General features: G+C 32.2%; 2 protein-coding genes across 12 annotated transcripts in view; both read left to right on the top strand.

The window, feature by feature from the left end:
* Positions 1 to 8,029, top strand: part of LOC139501236 (uncharacterized) — a 49,481-nt gene extending 41,452 nt beyond the window's left edge. For all 11 annotated transcript variants that reach the window (XM_071290239.1, XM_071290240.1, XM_071290242.1 and 8 more), the window contains one exon: positions 259 to 8,029. In XM_071290239.1, the coding sequence (XP_071146340.1) occupies positions 925 to 3,621 (2,697 nt within the window). In that variant the 5' untranslated portion in view covers positions 259 to 924 and the 3' untranslated portion in view covers positions 3,622 to 8,029. The remainder of the gene's footprint in view (positions 1 to 258) is intronic.
* A 4,055-nt stretch (positions 8,030 to 12,084) lies between these two features.
* Positions 12,085 to 13,023, top strand: LOC139500286 (probable serine/threonine-protein kinase clkA). The gene has a single exon (XM_071289028.1). It carries the CDS (start codon positions 12,085 to 12,087, stop codon positions 13,021 to 13,023), a length of 939 nt encoding a protein of 312 aa, XP_071145129.1.
* Positions 13,024 to 17,786: the final 4,763 nt, after the last annotated feature.

The following is a 17,786-nucleotide window of genomic DNA, read 5'->3' on the forward strand; positions in this document are numbered from 1 at the left end:
AATATGTGACATTTTCAATCATTCTAAGATTAAATGTTGGAAGATGCATGAGATGTGAAATAAATTATTATGCAAATGAACTAAACCAAGTCTTTTTTGTAAGTTTTATACGTAAAAGTGCATGTACAATTCGGTTGATGTCTTCATATGAACTTTCATATAAGCTGATTAGATATATCATTTATACTGACTTTGTATTTATCATTTGCACCATTTGGTATTGAATTAAACCTTATTTGTCCTTTTTTCTCTTTTCAGAATATGAAAGATGGTAGCAGGTTATAAGGAGGGCTAAATATAACACATTAAAACCTATACAAAGTCAGTTTTTCGGAGCTATAAAGTGATTTTCGATATATTCATGAGTAGTGGATTACTAAACTGTTGGATTGGAAACAATTTGCCACAAAAATAAATATTTTTTTGCAATTTATGGTTAATTCAGCGTGAATTGTGACCTATTTGCTTTCAAATATTGGATACATATTATTCATAAATTATTGACAGGAATGTTAAAATTTTTAAAGTACCGTACATTAAATGTATCTTGAGGATATTTAACCCTTACGAAGAACAAAACAGTTAACGGAAAATTATTGCTGACATAGTTATGAAAAGGAATTACAATTGAATGGTGGAAAATTAACTTCAGGAAAGTTTTTTAACGAATTTTAATTAAAAAGTTTACTTCATGTGTTACATATGTTAACATAGCCAAAGGCCTATTTGGTGTTTAGTTCATTGAGGATATATCTTTGGAATATATTTTGCTAGTTTGAGTATACCTGGTTGAAGGTAATAAGTAGACGTAACAGTTTTATAATTTGCAGACGTCATGATTTAATTTGATAAAAAATGGATGAATTCAGATCAAGATCACCAGACTGATATTGTTAATTGTTATCTGATAAAAAGTTGATCACAATGGCTAGCAAAGTAAGCTCGGGGCAATCAGAGATCTATCGTTCACGAATGTTGCCTGTTGTTTCCTCGTCTGCACATAGCTCTTTGCCTAGGGATGGTCGTAAAGAAGCACAAAAAACAAGATCAGGATCAGTTGTCACTGGGCGTAGTAAAACTCAAGCACATGGATTCAAACCATTATTTCCACCAGATGCTAATAATTTTGTGTCAAAAATAGTGGATAGAAATTCTCAGGATTTTAAGGATACAAAAGATCCAAAGCCACGAATCATCACGCCTGTATCTTCTGTTGCACGACCTTCATCATATTTGAAGGACACTCGTCAAGAAGAAAAGGAAGAGGAAAATATTGAAGCGCCACCAAGGTTACCTCCAAGAAAAAGGTTGCCAAGCCAACCCTTATCTACAAGAACACAGAGTAATTTACCCGTAAGAACAGAGAGACGGACACTGCCGTCACCTAGAGTTCAAGAGCAGACTTCAAACAAATCTGAGAGAACACAATATTCAGTGCCTAGCCAGAGTTATAGGACTCAAAATCATCATTTGAAAAGTAAAGAAAAGGATTCAAGTTCTCTTCCAGTAAGAACTGAAAGGAGATCAATTCAGATAACAAGTAAAGACAAAAATTTGACTTCTGTACGAAAGGAAAATAGCTATAACTTGCATTCAGAAACTGCTTTGATTCAGGATACTAGAATATCAGAACAAAAAAGGGATGCTAAACCACTGACAAGAACCAATGTTACACAACATGACAAAATCTGGGTAAAGGATGAACCTAAACATGAACCCGGGACACTTGTACCGCCTCTTCAGGACATAACCCCTGAAACTACTGAGGAATTGTGGAATAATTATGATCCCCTTGATGCATTAGACTCAGCTAGTGATTCATCAGCTGATACAATGATTATGATGACCACGGAAGAAGAACAGCGGAATGACGAAAAAATCCAGAAAAATCAGAAAACTTTTGAGAATACAAAATCTGGTTCAACTAGTGAATTGACTCCTACAAGGGAGACTATAAATCCTATTGGAATGCAAAATGGTGGTATTGGAATACAAAATGGTGGTACACAATATCTTAAACATTCTAAGGACATTGATTTATCACCTAAAAGCTCTGAAGAAGATGATGGATATGGTACAAATTCTAGTACAAGTACAAATTTTTCTTCTTCATTGTCATTGCTTGCTAATGGTGATCTAGAACAAAAACCACTTCATGGTATTTTAAAGAAAACTGGACAAAATATGCCAAACGGCATAAATACAAGTGCAAATTCTTATGTGTACAATACCTCACAAAATGGACAGTCTAATACTACATGGGCTGTGAAACGAAGGACAAAAATGACAGAATCACAAGACAATTCGTTACAGGAAAAATTACGTCAACTTGCCATTATTGAAGAAGAAAATACTCACGAAGAAAATCAGGAAGATAGATTAGGAACACTACGGAGAAATTCTGATGCTGGCAGTTTTGGTTATTCTTCTGACAATGATTCACATTGGAAATGTGTTGTTAATTCTACACAAACAAGAGACAATAGTCGAGTTACTAGAAGAGGGCGTCCCTCATCAGAAGAGGAGGAAAAACAGGAGGAGGTGGTTCAAAATGACTTAAAGAAATTTGAGGGTGAATTATACGATAAATTAACAGACATGGATTTGAATTACCGTAACTATTATGGATTTGATAACATGCAAAGTGATGAAAAAGATAGTCCAAAAGTGCTATATTTTCAAGAGAAAATGATTAAACAACAATATGGAGAAGACAATTATTATAAACCTAGTTCTTACCAAAGTGCTTCAAATCCAGTGGATTATTCTAGGACACAGACATTGCCAACACAATCGCATGCTAGAAATATGCCTGAATTATGTCAGAGAGCATATTCACAAGATCCACGGCACATTCAAAACTATGGATTAACTAATGGCTATGAAAGTCAGAATACCTCATATCGATCACTTGTATCAAATAGTTCGGGACATTTTTCATCGCAGGACTTTATTCATGCAAGTAACGATAATATCAGTGTACACTCTGGCCATTCAGTGCCGGGAAACTTATATAAGACCAAATATGTGTCTGTGGACAATATCAATCAAAATGGAAAAAGGACTGTTTTCGCAAGTTCTGCTGATATATATAATCTTTTTCAGAGTAAGGAGAATTTAGCTACGCAACTTCAAAGACCAGCCTCATATCGTCATAGTTTTCATGCCGTGCCGGTGTCTGTGGCATCAGGGAAAAGTGATCCAAATGATATTTTCAATGAAAGGGACGAACCTCGTCCAAGGTCGTCATCAACAAGTGTTTCTTCAAAAAATAAATCATGGAATCCATTTGGAAGTTTATTTGGGAAAAAACGAAAATCATCCACGGGTGGAGATAGTTCAAAATCAACGGACAAATCATCTAAAAGTGGCAATCAGACGAAAGCTAAAGTTCAAACTCACCATGATGTTTCAATTCAAAATAGACAACAAATGAATGAAACACCTGAAATGTTGCCACGGCGACAACTTGTAGAAGAACGTGGACCAGTGGTGGCACCTGTCATTAAGTCTTCAACACTTCCACGTCATATGTCATCGGATAAGGTGTTCCCAGATAAACCATTTAAAACTATTGCACTGTTTGAAGAATCAGGTACTAAATTGTCAACATTGGTGTAGCAAAATGTTTTGTATATAATGATATTTATGTGTATTTTCGAAATCATTTTTTGTTGTACTAGCTGAGCATATAAATATCTTTTTATAGCTAACCTTATTTATTAAGATATAAAATTTTAAGGTGTATAAGGTTTACTGAGTTCATTAAGTTACTATAAATTATTTTATTGACATTAATTGACAATTTAACTTTTAATTCAATTTTAATCCTTAACAAAAGAATTTTAATCATGAAATAAAGAAAAAAATAAATAATTTGAAAAACTGAAATGTCTTGAATGTTTTAATTCATAAAAAGTGAAATAAAGTTTAAGGGCAAATATGTCAGATAAACAGTTGCAATTTGATTGGCTGTATGGAGATTTGCTTATATCAACTGAACTCAGAAGTTTGTTTTGTTTCAATATTAATCTTAATGAAGGCATAAAGGCAGAATTCCTGGTGATTTTAGATGATAAAGATTATAAATGTCAATTTGTATCAGTGTCTACTTATAAAAACTATTGCTTCTGGGATATCAGATTCTTCAAATTAGAGAAAAAAATATCTGATGGCCATCTTTCATGTCAATAATCATTAAAAAAAAAATATGTCATGTAATGTTAATTTGATAATGTCATTGAACAATGTTATCTACTCAAAAAATTTGGAAATTCTTAAATATTCAATATCTAAAATTGTCAATAATGACATTCTTTGTCATGAATAAGGTATTCCTTCACGAAATTATTATAATTATATTTCATTAATGAAGATGGGATTTGTCATTTGTACTTGTGGTAATGGATCAATGGGAGCATCTCAAAACATATTCTTTACGAAGTTGTGAAAACACCTTACTCCCACTGAAATGTACTTTCAAAATTATGAAAGTTCTTACATTTGATGGTAATGGGGAAGGGTATGGATGGAGTTTACAGAATATAGAAGGATGGGCAAACTAAAGTAAAGAATATCATGAATAAAGAAAAATGGATAAGCAAATAAAGAATAGAGAATAATGGGGTGCTAAAGTATAAAAATAACTGCAAAATTAAAACTTGTTTTATAGAATGAAAAATATTGCAGTGAATGTCAATATGTAATTTTTTTATGTTAAAAGACTGCATTAAATAAACATTTTTTTTACAGGTATCTATACAATACATTAAGCTCTTAATCATTCTTAGTTTAAAAAAAACTCTGAACAGATAATATCAAGGATCTGGCGCCAAATTCCTGAAATAACAAAATTGAATACGCTAGAGATATGACGAGACAACCTCAGAATTCGGTTCTGTCCACTTATATGTTTTGAGATGCTCTCTACAATAAAAGTTCCACAACAAGATAAGTCATCCTCATTAACTGTCAATATAAAAATGTCATTGTGATTTACGTGATCGATTGCTAGTTTTATATTTCCTTCTGTCATCAAGTAATTTGTTAAGGCATCTTAATCTTTGAATAATTATGTAAAGTGTCGTAAAATTATTGAAAATAGTACAAACAATTACTAATGCTTTGTTTTTTAGCTGACATTTGCACGATATATATTTTTTTAAAACCACATTGTACAATACAGACTTTGAACAAAATTTTGGGAATTTTTTATTATGTTATTGGTTCAGGACTTCTACGTACTCTTAGAAATTCTACAAAATATTTTTGTATTTGTCATCTTTATAAGTTAGGAAGAAAGAAAGGAACCACACTTTTATTATTTGATGTCATCTAAAAAGTCAAAAACTCACACAACTCACAATAATATAATTATTGCTGGTCTGAGCAGATACAAAGATTTGTTATAAGGGAGATAACTCTTGGTGAATTAAAATTCTTTTATAGATCTATCAATACTCTATTGACGTTTCATGTTCATTCTCATTTCGCATTCAATAGAGTATAAAAGAATAAAAGGTTATAAAAGATTAAAAGGTGGCATTAGAATAACATCAACATTTCTTACATTTTTGCCTTGAATTTATGTTATTAATTTTATATTAATTCTTCATTGTAAATCAACATTATGGTCATCTGTTTCTGATTTGACCTCAGAGGCACATTTAAATTGCATTTAAAACACCTGTCACTTTCATTAATGACTTCAAGATTTGAATTTTAGTTGTCATTATTCCATTATAATTTATGCTATTTGTCTCAGCAACAGAAATTCATTAGCAGCAGGTTTTTGTCAGAATGTTGCTTCTCAGGGTTGTAATTTATTTTTTACATGGCATTTTTTCATCCAGTTTATAACCAATTACATACAATAAGTTCAGGAAAATTTGTTTATTTATTTATTTCTGTAATAGTTAGATGTGTTAGTGCATTAGTGACTATAGGGCTCATCTAAAGGGAATCATTTTAAAACATGATTAAGGTGATAATTTTGTACTCAGAAGAGATAAAGACCATTGCATTGATATTTACTGGTAGCTTCATATATCATTTGAACAATTTACAAGTTAGGGCAATGTTGATAAAGGTTTTGTCATGACTTAATTAGTCTGTAAAATTATTTGCAATATATCATCAAAGATTTATAATTCAATATTTTAGGTAATTTGAATTTTCTACCTATATGTTTAGAATAATCAACTTGAAAATAATGGTCTTTTAATTTTCTTATGGCCAAGTTTTTTATTTTAGGTTTCTTATTCTAACTATCCTGTCCTAAGTGTGGGTCTCATTGGGGTCTAAGCATGACACAATACTGCAATTTTTTTTTTGTAAGAATGACACGTGAAATTCAAATTATTGTGCAGTGAAAATGGGAAATAAAGTCTAGCAGGAAACAGGAAATTACAAAAAAATGACAATTGCTTACGTACATAGTGTAAGCGGGATACAGGAATCTGACAAAACAGAAAGCGGGATCTAGGATCAAACACCCCCTCCCAATGAGACCGCCTAATTCTTTTAGACTGGATCCCGGTTAAATTAGTTGTAAGATTTGCTTGTGAGGTTTTATTAGAATTGCAATTTAACTATACACTTATTATATATTTCTTTTATATATACTGGTAGAATATTGTTGTTATACACTGAAGAGTTGGTTATAAAGTATAAATACAATGGTTGCTATTTTAGACGAATTAAAAATGAAACGTTTAGTTACATCATTCTGTGAATCGGGTTTTATTTATTTTTATGTGGAGTGAAAAGTTACTAGGGTGTATTCTTTTGGTGTTCACAAGGTGCTTAATTGTGTTTTTTACTAAGATACATTTATTGTTTTAATCTCTTTGAAATCTAAAAAGCTGTAAGAAAGGAAATGTTAAAAAACCTTTATTTGATTAAATGCCAAAGATAAACTTTTAAATGAGTCATTAATTTTTTTTTTATGAAAATGCCTTCCCATAAAATATTATTTCCCTTTCCATCAAACACTTTTTATTTTTGATAGTTAATTTAGACATGTTTTAAAGAATAATTGTGTTATGTTAAAATGCAAAAATTTGGCACTGTAAATTGTGATTACTCTTTAATCTTTATATTTTACGAAAGCTGACTTTTATTTCACTATTAATTACAAAAAAATCTTTGTGTTAAGGGTTAAAGTATAGTTTTATGAATTTAAATTATTATAGATTTAGTCATTTATATTGCAGCTATGCTGTTGCATTTTGGAGTGTTTTATGGACATTTGATGTTTTAAATCAGTCCTTTTACAGAAGGTATTTTATGAAGAATGTTTTATTTTTGCATGTAAACAAGTCATTTAATGTTGTTAATTGGTGTATATTTCATTGTATAGGTAATATAATGATGTTTCATTACCCTTTAAATGTATTTTCAACAGCTATGTTATTTAAAACATGTGGGCTTATATTGACTCTTTAATTACGAAGATTATCTGAAAACTTTTTTTCTAACTGAAAATCTATCAATCTTTAAAACCAGTAATATATTTAGGCTTTTGGTTGAACTGTTAAATAAAAAAATCTTTCTTGGTATAACATGTACGTAACTTTGATTATATTTCTAATGTTATAACTTTTTAAATTCTATTATTTTAATTTGTAAGGTTTAGTTCAGTTATATTTATTACAGCGAAATTGAGTAAAAAGATGTTGCGATAGTAAGTTATATAAGGTATAAAGTTATTATTGTCCAACCAGTTTTTAATATAAGCAAATGATGATTATAAGGGGAGTTATCTCCCCTTAAACAAATTTCAACAAATACCTGTCTGTTCTGTTTGAAAATTAAATTATTGATGGTTATGAATTAGAAATACTTTTCTTGTTTATTAAAGTTGATATAAAATCTGGCCGATTATACTAATTCTGTGATATTTTTGTACAGTGTATGATATTTTTGTCAGATTGTTGGGCAGTATTAAACCATCATCATACTCATCATTTCTCATTAGTTCTATATAGATATATCTATATATAGTCATTGAATAAAAATATTCATGAACGATGACTTGTTGCTTGACATCATAATAATATAGTCATATGAAAATAAGAATGTGGTATGATTGCCAATGAGACAACTGTAAACAAGAGACCAAAATGACACAGAAATTAACAACTATAGGTCATTGTATTGCCTTCAACAATGAGAAAAGCCTATACTGTATTGTCAGCTATTAAAGGCCCTGAAATGACAACGTAAAACAATTCAAACAAGAAAACTAACTACCTAATTTATATAAAAAAAATGAACGAATAACAAATATGTAACACATAAACAAATGACATCCACTGAATAACAGGCTCCTTCACAAATATTGAAGTTGTTTACATCCTTGTCCTTTGGTATTTGGTCTTTTGCTGATTGTCTCCCTTGGCAATTAAACCATAGCTTCAAATTCTAAAATCAAATTGTCACATATCACAAATTATTGAATGAGCACATCATTACAGTGGAATAACTTAAGGTATATAGAACATCAATATAAGGAGAATAACAACAGTCATGACAGTGGAATAACTAGAAATACATAGAACACAAAATGAAAACCAGTACAGTGGAATGACTAGAACATACAATGAACACCAATACAGTAAAAACTTAATAAAAGAACATACATTGAAATAACTTAAAGAACATAGAACATACATTGAAATAACTTAAAGAACATAGAACATACATTGAAATAACTTAAAGAACATAGAACATACATTGAAATAACTTAAAGAACATAGAACATACATTGATCATCAATATAGTAGAGTAAGAAATAAACATTAAACATACAATGACCATAAAAAAGTTGAATAACTAAAAGTACATAGAACATACAATAAACATCAATGCTGTGGAATAACTTAGAATACAAAGAGCATACACTTAACATCAATACAGTAGAATAACTTGAAAAACAAAGAACACACAATGAACATCAATACAATGGAATAGCTAAAAATACAAAGAACATGCAATGAACACCAATACAGTGGAATAACTTTTAAAAAAACATACAACTGATGAACACCAATTCAGTTGAATAACTTAACTAAAGGCTCTCAAGAGCCTGTGTCGCTCACCTTGGTCTATGTGCATATTAACAATGGACACAGATAAATTCATGACAAAATTGTGTTTTGGTGATAGTGATGTGTTTGTAGATCTTTCTTTACTGAACATTCTTGTTGCTACAATTATCTCTATCTATTATGAACTTGGCCCAGTAATTACAGTGGAAAATATTTCCTAAAAATTTACAAAATTCACAAAAATTTATGAAAATTGTTAACAATTGAATATAAAGGGCAATAACTCCTTAAGGGGTCAATTGACAATTTTGGTCAAGTGACTTATTTTGTAGATCTTATTTTGCTGAACATTATTGTTGTTAACAGTTTATCTCTATCTATAAAAATATTCAAGATAATAACCAAAATCTGCAAAATTTCCTTAAAATTACTAATTCAGGGGCAGCAACCCAACAACAGGTTGTCCGATTTGTCTGAAAATTTCAGGGCAGATAGATCTTCACCTGATAATCAATTTTAACCATGTCAGATTTGCTCTAAATGCTTTGGTTTTTGAGTTATAAGCCAAAACTGCATTTTACCCCTATGTTCTATATTTAGCCATGGCAGCCATCTTGGTTGGTTGGCAGGGTCACGCCACACATTTTTTAAACTAGATACCCCAATGATGATTATGGCCAAGTTTGGTTAAATTTGGCCCAGTAGTTTCAGAGAAGATTTTTGTAAAAGAATACAAAAATTTACGAAAAATTGGTCAAAATTGACTATAAAGGGCAATAACTCCTAAAGGGTCAACTGACCATTTCGGTCATATTGACTTATTTGTAGATCTTACTTTGCTGAACATTATTGCTGTTTACTATTTATCTCTATCTATAATAATGTTCAAGATAATAACCAAAAACCGCAAAATTTTTCTTAAAATTACCAATTCAGGGGCAGAATCCCAACAACCTGTTGTCCGATTCATCTGAAAATTTCAGGGAAGAGAGATCTTGACCTGATAAACAATTTTACCCCGTCAGATTTGCTCTAAATTTTTGAGTTATAAGCCAAAAACTGCATTTTACCCCTATGTTTTATTTTTAGCCATGGCAGCCATCTTGGTTGGTTGGCGGGGTCACACCACACACTTTTTAAACTAGATACCCCAATGATGATTGTGGCCAAGTTTGGTTAAATTTGGCCAAGTAGTTTCAGAGGAGAAGATTTTTGTAAAAGTTAACGACGACGGACGACGACGACGACGGACGCCAGACGCCAAGTGATGGAAAAGCTCACTTGGCCCTTCGGGCCAGGTGATCTAAAAAACGAAGAACATTAAATGAACACCAATACAGTGGAATAACTTAAAAAAAAAAACAAAGAACATGCAATGTACATCAATACAGTGGCATAACTAAAAATACATAGAACAAACGATGAACATAAATGCAGTGGAGTAAAATAAAATGCATGGAACATACAATGAATGAAAAGCAATACAGTGGAATAACTTAGATAAACATAGGGCATGCAATGAACATCTCTGTGAAATAATTACAAATATAAAGAACGTACAATGAACACCAGTGCAGTGGAATAACTTTAAAAAACGACAAACATTAAATGAACATCTATACAGTGAATAAACTTAAAATACTGTAATACATAGAACCAACGATGAACATAAATGCAGTTCAATACAGTGGAATAACTTTTAAAAAAAAACACAAATAACATGCAATGAACACCAATACAGTGGCATAACTAAAAATACATAGAACCAGCAATGAACATAAATGCAGTGGAGTAAAATAAAATGCATAGAACATACAATGAATGAACTTTTAAGTTGAATAACTTAAAAAAACAAAGAGCATACAATCAGCATCAATACAGTAGAACAACTTTAAAAACATAGGACATACAATGAACATCTCTGCGGTGAAAAAAATAAAAATATAAAGAACGTACAATGAACATCTACACAGTGGAGATACCTATAAGTGTATAGACCATATTTTGAACTAATACAGCGGAATAACTAAAAATACATAGAACCTACGATGAACATAAATGCAGTGGAATAAAATGAAATACATATAACATACAATGAACAGCAATACAGTGGCATAACTTTAATAAAAAAAAAAAAGCATACAATAAACATCAATACAGTTTAATAACTTTTAAAATAAAAAGAGAGCATACAATAAACATCAATACAGTTTAATAACTTTTAAAATAAAAAGAGAGCATACAATGAACATCAATACAGTTGAATAACTTTTAAAACATAGGACAAACAATGAACATCTCTGCGGTTAAATAAAATAAAAACAAAAAGAACGTACAATGAACATCTACACAGTGGAATAACTTCAAAAACGAAGAACATTAAATAAACACCAATACAGTGGAATTATTAAAAAAAAAGAAAGAACATGTAATGAACATATATACAGAGGAATAACTTAAAATACAAAGAACATGCCGAATGAACACCAATTCAATGAAATAACTAAAGAAAACATAGAACATACAATGAACACAATACAGTGGAATAACTACAACTTAAAATACATAGAATATAAGATGAACATAATCAATGCAGTGGAATAAAATAAGAAATCATAGAACATACAATAATCCTCAATACAGTGGAATAAAATAAAACTCGAAGAACATACAATGAACACCAATACAGAGGAATAAAATAAAACTTAAAATACATAGAATATAAGATGAACATAATCAATGCAGTGGAATAAAATAAGAAATCATACAACATACAATAATCCTCAATACAGTGGAATAAAATAAAACTCGAAGAACATACAATGAACACCAATACAGTGGAATAACTAAAAAACATAGAACATACAATAAACATCAATATAGAAGAATAACTTAAAATGTGAAGAACATACAATGAACACCAAGACAGTGGAATAACTAAAAAACATAGAACATACAATAAACATCAATACAGTGGAATAACATTAAATATAAAGAATATACAATGAAAACCAATACAGTGGAATAACATAAAATGCGAAGAACATACAATGACGACCAATTCGGTGGACGAACATACAAAGAAAACCAATACAGTGGAAAAACATACAATGAAAACCAATACAGTGGAAAAACATACAATGAAAACCAATACAGTGGAAGAACATACAATGGAAGAACATACAATGAAAACCAATACAGTAGAAGAACATACAATGAAAAACAATTCAATGGAAGAACATACAAAGAAAACCAATACAGTGGAAGAACAAACAATGAAAACCAATACAGTGGAAGAACATCCAATGTAAACCAATACAGTAGAAGAACATACAATGAAAAACAATTCAATGGAAGAACATACAAAGAAAACCAATACAGTGGAAGAACATACAATGAAAAACAATTCAGTGGAAGAACATACAATGAAAACCAATACAGTGGAAGAACAAACAATGTAAACCAATACAGTAGAAGAACATACAATGAAAAACAATTCAATGGAAGAACATACAAAGAAAAACAATTCAGTGGAAGAACATACAATGAAAACCAATACAGTGGAAGAACAAACAATGTAAACCAATACAGTAGAAGAACATACAATGAAAAACAATTCAATGGAAGAACATACAAAGAAAACCAATACAGTGGAAGAACATACAATGAAAAACAATTCAGTGGAAGAACATACAATGAAAACCAATACAGTGGAAGAACAAACAATGTAAACCAATACAGTAGAAGAACATACAATGAAAAACAATTCAATGGAAGAACATACAAAGAAAACCAATACAGTGGAAGAACATACAATGAAAACCAATTCAGTGGAAGAACATACAATGAAAACCAATATACAGTGGAAGAACATACAATGAAAATCCATACAGTGGAAGAACATACAATGAAAACCAATTCAGTGGAAGAACATATAATGAATACCAATATACAGTGGATGAACATACAATGAAAATCCATACAGTGGAAGAACATACAATGAAAATCCATACAGTGGAAGAACATACAATGAAAATCCATACAGTAGAACATACAATGAAAACCAATATACAGTGGAAGAACAAACAATGAAAACCAATACAATGAAAGAACATACAGTGAAAACCAATATACAGTGGAAGAACAAACAATGAAAACCAATACAGTAAAAGAACATACAATGAAAAACAATTCAATGGAAGAACATACAAAGAAAACCAATACAGTTGAAGCACAAACAATGTAAACCAGTACAGCGGAAGAACATACAATGAAAACCAATACAGTAGAAGAACATACAATGAAAAACAATTCAATGGAAGAACATACAAAGAAAACCAATACAGTGGAAGAACATACAATGAAAAACAATACAGTGGAAGAACATACAATGAAAACCAATACAGTGGAAGCACATACAATGTAAACCAATACAGCGGAATGACTTGAAAAACAAAGAACATACAATGAACACCAATACATCAAAAGCACATAATTTTATAAATACTGATTTGTGGAAAGCTGTATATCATGTCCAGTGGAAAATATTTCATCCATATTCAGGTCGAGAACAAATCAACTTGTGTAATTTATGTTTATCATTGTCATTTTGCTTAGTTTCAACTATCACTTATTCTTACATAGGACTCTGAATTCTTTTAAACTGAGTTCTAATGTGCGTTTTTGTGTGTGTTTGTTTATTCCACGTTACCTTGAGGTATAGGGAGAGGGTTGAGATCCCACTGAACGTGTTTAACCACCGCGCATGTTTGTGACTGTCTCTAGTCAGAAGCCTCTATTCTTTATAAGTCTTGTGTATTTTCTTACATTTTGATTCATTTGTAATGTTTGGGAGCTTAGTGTGGCGTCCATTTCGCTAAACTATATACATTATTGTTTAGGGGCCAACTGAAACCATATCCAGATGTGCGATTTTTTTTCTCTTTCATTTTCTGCTTTGTTCGGGGCGTTGTCTCTTTGACCCATTCCCCGTTTCCATTATCTAATTCTAGTTTAGGTTTAGTTAAGTATAGATTAAGATGAAGGTCGAGAAATTTTATTGACTGCCTTTGAAAAAGAGGGTATGTTGGATATTGTATAAAAATAGATGTGGGATGTAGATAAGTGAGTGGTAGCAACCCATAGACCTCTACTGGCTCTAGAGGTCAACACATGGTCTTAAACAATATAAAAAAATGTGACTAAAATGTCGGCGTAAATTTCAAATGTAATAAATCGCGTGACTCTTGAAAACTCTGCTTCTACCTCCCGTTAATATTTAAGCCAAAAGATGCAATAGATATAGATATAGAAAACCCTGGTGTATAAAGATGTGATATGACCGCAAATGATATTAATTCGCTTATAGGGTCTTTGCATCGGAATTAAACACATTTATTCTAAAACCAGTTGTTGGCATGACACGGGTTATGTTCTTCTCATATATTTTATGATGGTATAATACTAAACCCCTAACAGGAGGGATCGTGCCTGATATTCATATACTCTGTGTATTGTTGTGGGTTTGTTTTTTCTTCATGGGCAGAGGTATAGGAGGACGGTTGAGATCTCAAATTTAATGTTTTGTGATGTTATACTATTGTTTCAGAAAAAGGGAGAAGGTTTGGTACCATTAAAACATTTAATCCCACTGCAAATGTTTGCACCTGTCAGGAATCTGATGTACAGTAGTTGTCGTTTGTTTATGTAATTTATACGTGTTTCTCTTTTTAGCTCACCTGGCCCGAAGGGCCAAGTGAGCTTTTCTCATCACTAGGCTTCCGTCGTCCGTCGTCCGTCGTCGTCGTCCGTCGTCGTCGTTAACATTTTACATTTTGAACTTCTTTTAGAGAACCACTGAATGGAATGAAACCAAACATGGCATGAATGTTCCTTATGAGGTGCTGATCAAGTGTTGTTACTTTGTAGCCGATCCATCGTCCAAGATGGCCGCCAGCGGGGGACTTAGTTTAACATAGGACCCTATTTGAAATGCATACAAATGACTTCTTTTAGAGAACCGTTGAATTGAATGAAACCACACATAGCGTGAATGTTCCTTATGAGGTGCTGACCAAATGTTGTTACTTTGTAGCCGATCCATCGTCCAAGATGGCCGCCAGCGGGGGACTTAGTTTAATATAGGACCCTATTTGAAATGCATACAAATGACTTCTTTTAGAGAACCGTTGAATTGAATGAAACCACACATGGCATGAATGTTCCTTATGAGGTGCTGACCAAATGTTGTTACTTTGTAGCCGATCCATCGTCCAAGATGGCCGTCAGCGGGGGACTAAGTTTAACATAGGACCCTATGGGAAATGCATACAAATGACTTCTTTTTGAAAACTTTTGAATAGAATGAAACCAAACATGGCATGAATGTTCCTTATGACGTGCTTATCAAGTGTCGTGACTTTGTAACCGATCCATCATCCAAGATGGCCGCCAGCGGGGGATTTAGTTTAACATAGGACCCTATTTGAAATGCATACAAATGACTTCTTTTAGAGGACCGTTGAATTGAATGAAACCAAACATGGCATGAATGTTCCTTATGACGTGCTTATCAAGTGTCGTGACTTTGTAGCCGATCCATCATCCAAGATGGCTGCCAGCGGGGGACTTAGTTTAACATAGGACCCTATGGGAAATGCATACACATGACTTCTCTTAGAGAACCACTGAATGGAATGAAATCAAACATAGCATAAATGTTTCTTATGAGATGCTGACCAAGTGTTGTTACTTTGTAGCCGATCCATCGTCCAAGATGGCCGCTAGCGGGGGACTTAGTTTAACATAGGACCCTATGGGAAATGCATACAAATGACTTCTTTTAGAGAACCACTGAATGGAATGAAATCAAACATAGCATAAATGTTTCTTATGAAGTGCTGACCAAGTTTTGTAACTTTGTAGCCAAATTTTATCTTTTTTTATGATTTCAAAAACCCAAGATGAGTGGCTCTTGAGAGCCTCTAGTTTTATATAAATTAATTAAACCGTTGGTTTTCTCGTTTGAATGGTTTCACACTAGTAATTTTTTGGGCCTTTTATAGCTTGTTGTTCGGTGTAAGCCAAGGCTTCGTGTTAAAGGCTGTACCTATAATGGTTTACTTTTATAAATTGTTATTTGGATGGAGAGTTGTCTCATTGGCACTCATACCACATTTTCCTATATATCTATTAACCCCGCCGCACTGAACTAGCATACATATTTGTTTAGGGGTTAGCTGAAGACGCCTCCAGGTGCGGGAGTTTCTTGCTGCATTGAAAACCAATTGGCGGAGTTCGGCTGTTGTCTGCTCTATGGTCTGGTTGTTGTCTCTTTGACTAATTCCCCATTTCAATTCTCAATTTTACTAACAAATGTGTCTCATTTCGGTGTAGGGGAGATAAGAATAAAAACAAAATAAAAGCACAGGCAACCATGAACTCATTACCTAATCAATATATATATATATATATATATAGCCGTGAGTACGTATTGATAGTAGCTGCCAAAAAAATGCCATAAGAGGGGTTAGATAAATATGTACTATCAAAAACAGTCAATAAAGAATAAAGCACACTTCAACTATACTATTACTCTATCTTTTTAATATTTTTTTTATACTCGTATCGTTTTTGCTCATTGTTGAAGGCCGTACAGTGACTTATAGTTGCTTACTTCTACGGTTTTTTGGTGGTCTCTGATGAAGCATTTTCTCATTTGCGGTCATATCACATCTTATTTTTATACAGATGTCTATGCGTGTATAATTAATATCACTGAGCTCTATCTTCAAATTGTCCGATGTCTTTAAAGTTGAAATTAAAAAAAAAAAAAAAACGATCTCCATCAATTTGGAATAAATTTTAGAACATTATTAAACTTTGTCAAAGATCTGCCACATGCAGCTCAGTGTGGGGAATCCAGTGGGTTTGAATGGGGTCATATGCTATGATTGAAGCCCCCCGTTTATCCTGGGTCGGAACACCCTTTTAAAAATGGTTTAATCCGCCCCTGAAAAAAATAAATTCCTTTTTTAAACGATTTTTAGTCATTGAAATCTTATATTTTTAAAACCCGACGCGTCATATAAGCAGTTGCATCACTAACTAATTTGAAATCTTTGTTGTATGTTTTTTTCTCATTGATAAGGCTTTACGGTAAAATAGAATTGGTTAGATACATGTACTTAATTTGGACTCTGTTGGATAGATGCATTATAGGAAATCGTACCCCTTATTTAATATCCTGAGAAATGCACATTCTATACAAGAATATAACATTCTAGCTGAACATAACCATAAAGAAAAAGATCAAAACTTAACAATATGAAAATAAATATCGTCTCATGATTTGTCATATTGGAATGTTGAAAACATGTGAATAAAACTTATTTGTTAAGCGATCAAATGGCCAGTGTGCAACAAACGATTCGTCATTCGTTCAGGCATATAAGGAATTTTTACACCAGAAGAAGAAGGATAACGAATTAACAATATAGATATCTACGTAAATTAAACAGGATCGATAGCAGGCTTCAAAGTCATCCTGCCCAAAAATCGAAATTAAAGCCTAACTTCTCCTTCACATGCGGATCGAAGGGGTCATGTGGGGAGCCCGGGCCTCACCTTTCGTGGGGAAAATGTTGTTGATAATATAGGGAATAGAGGCTGAATCATGACTGTAGCGGACCCTTCTTTTGCAGTCAGTTGCCCCCCCCCCCCCCCCATTATAAAAAG

Source organism: Mytilus edulis, chromosome 13 (assembly GCF_963676685.1).
Source record: "Mytilus edulis chromosome 13, xbMytEdul2.2, whole genome shotgun sequence".
NCBI classification, from domain to species: domain Eukaryota; kingdom Metazoa; phylum Mollusca; class Bivalvia; order Mytilida; family Mytilidae; genus Mytilus; species Mytilus edulis.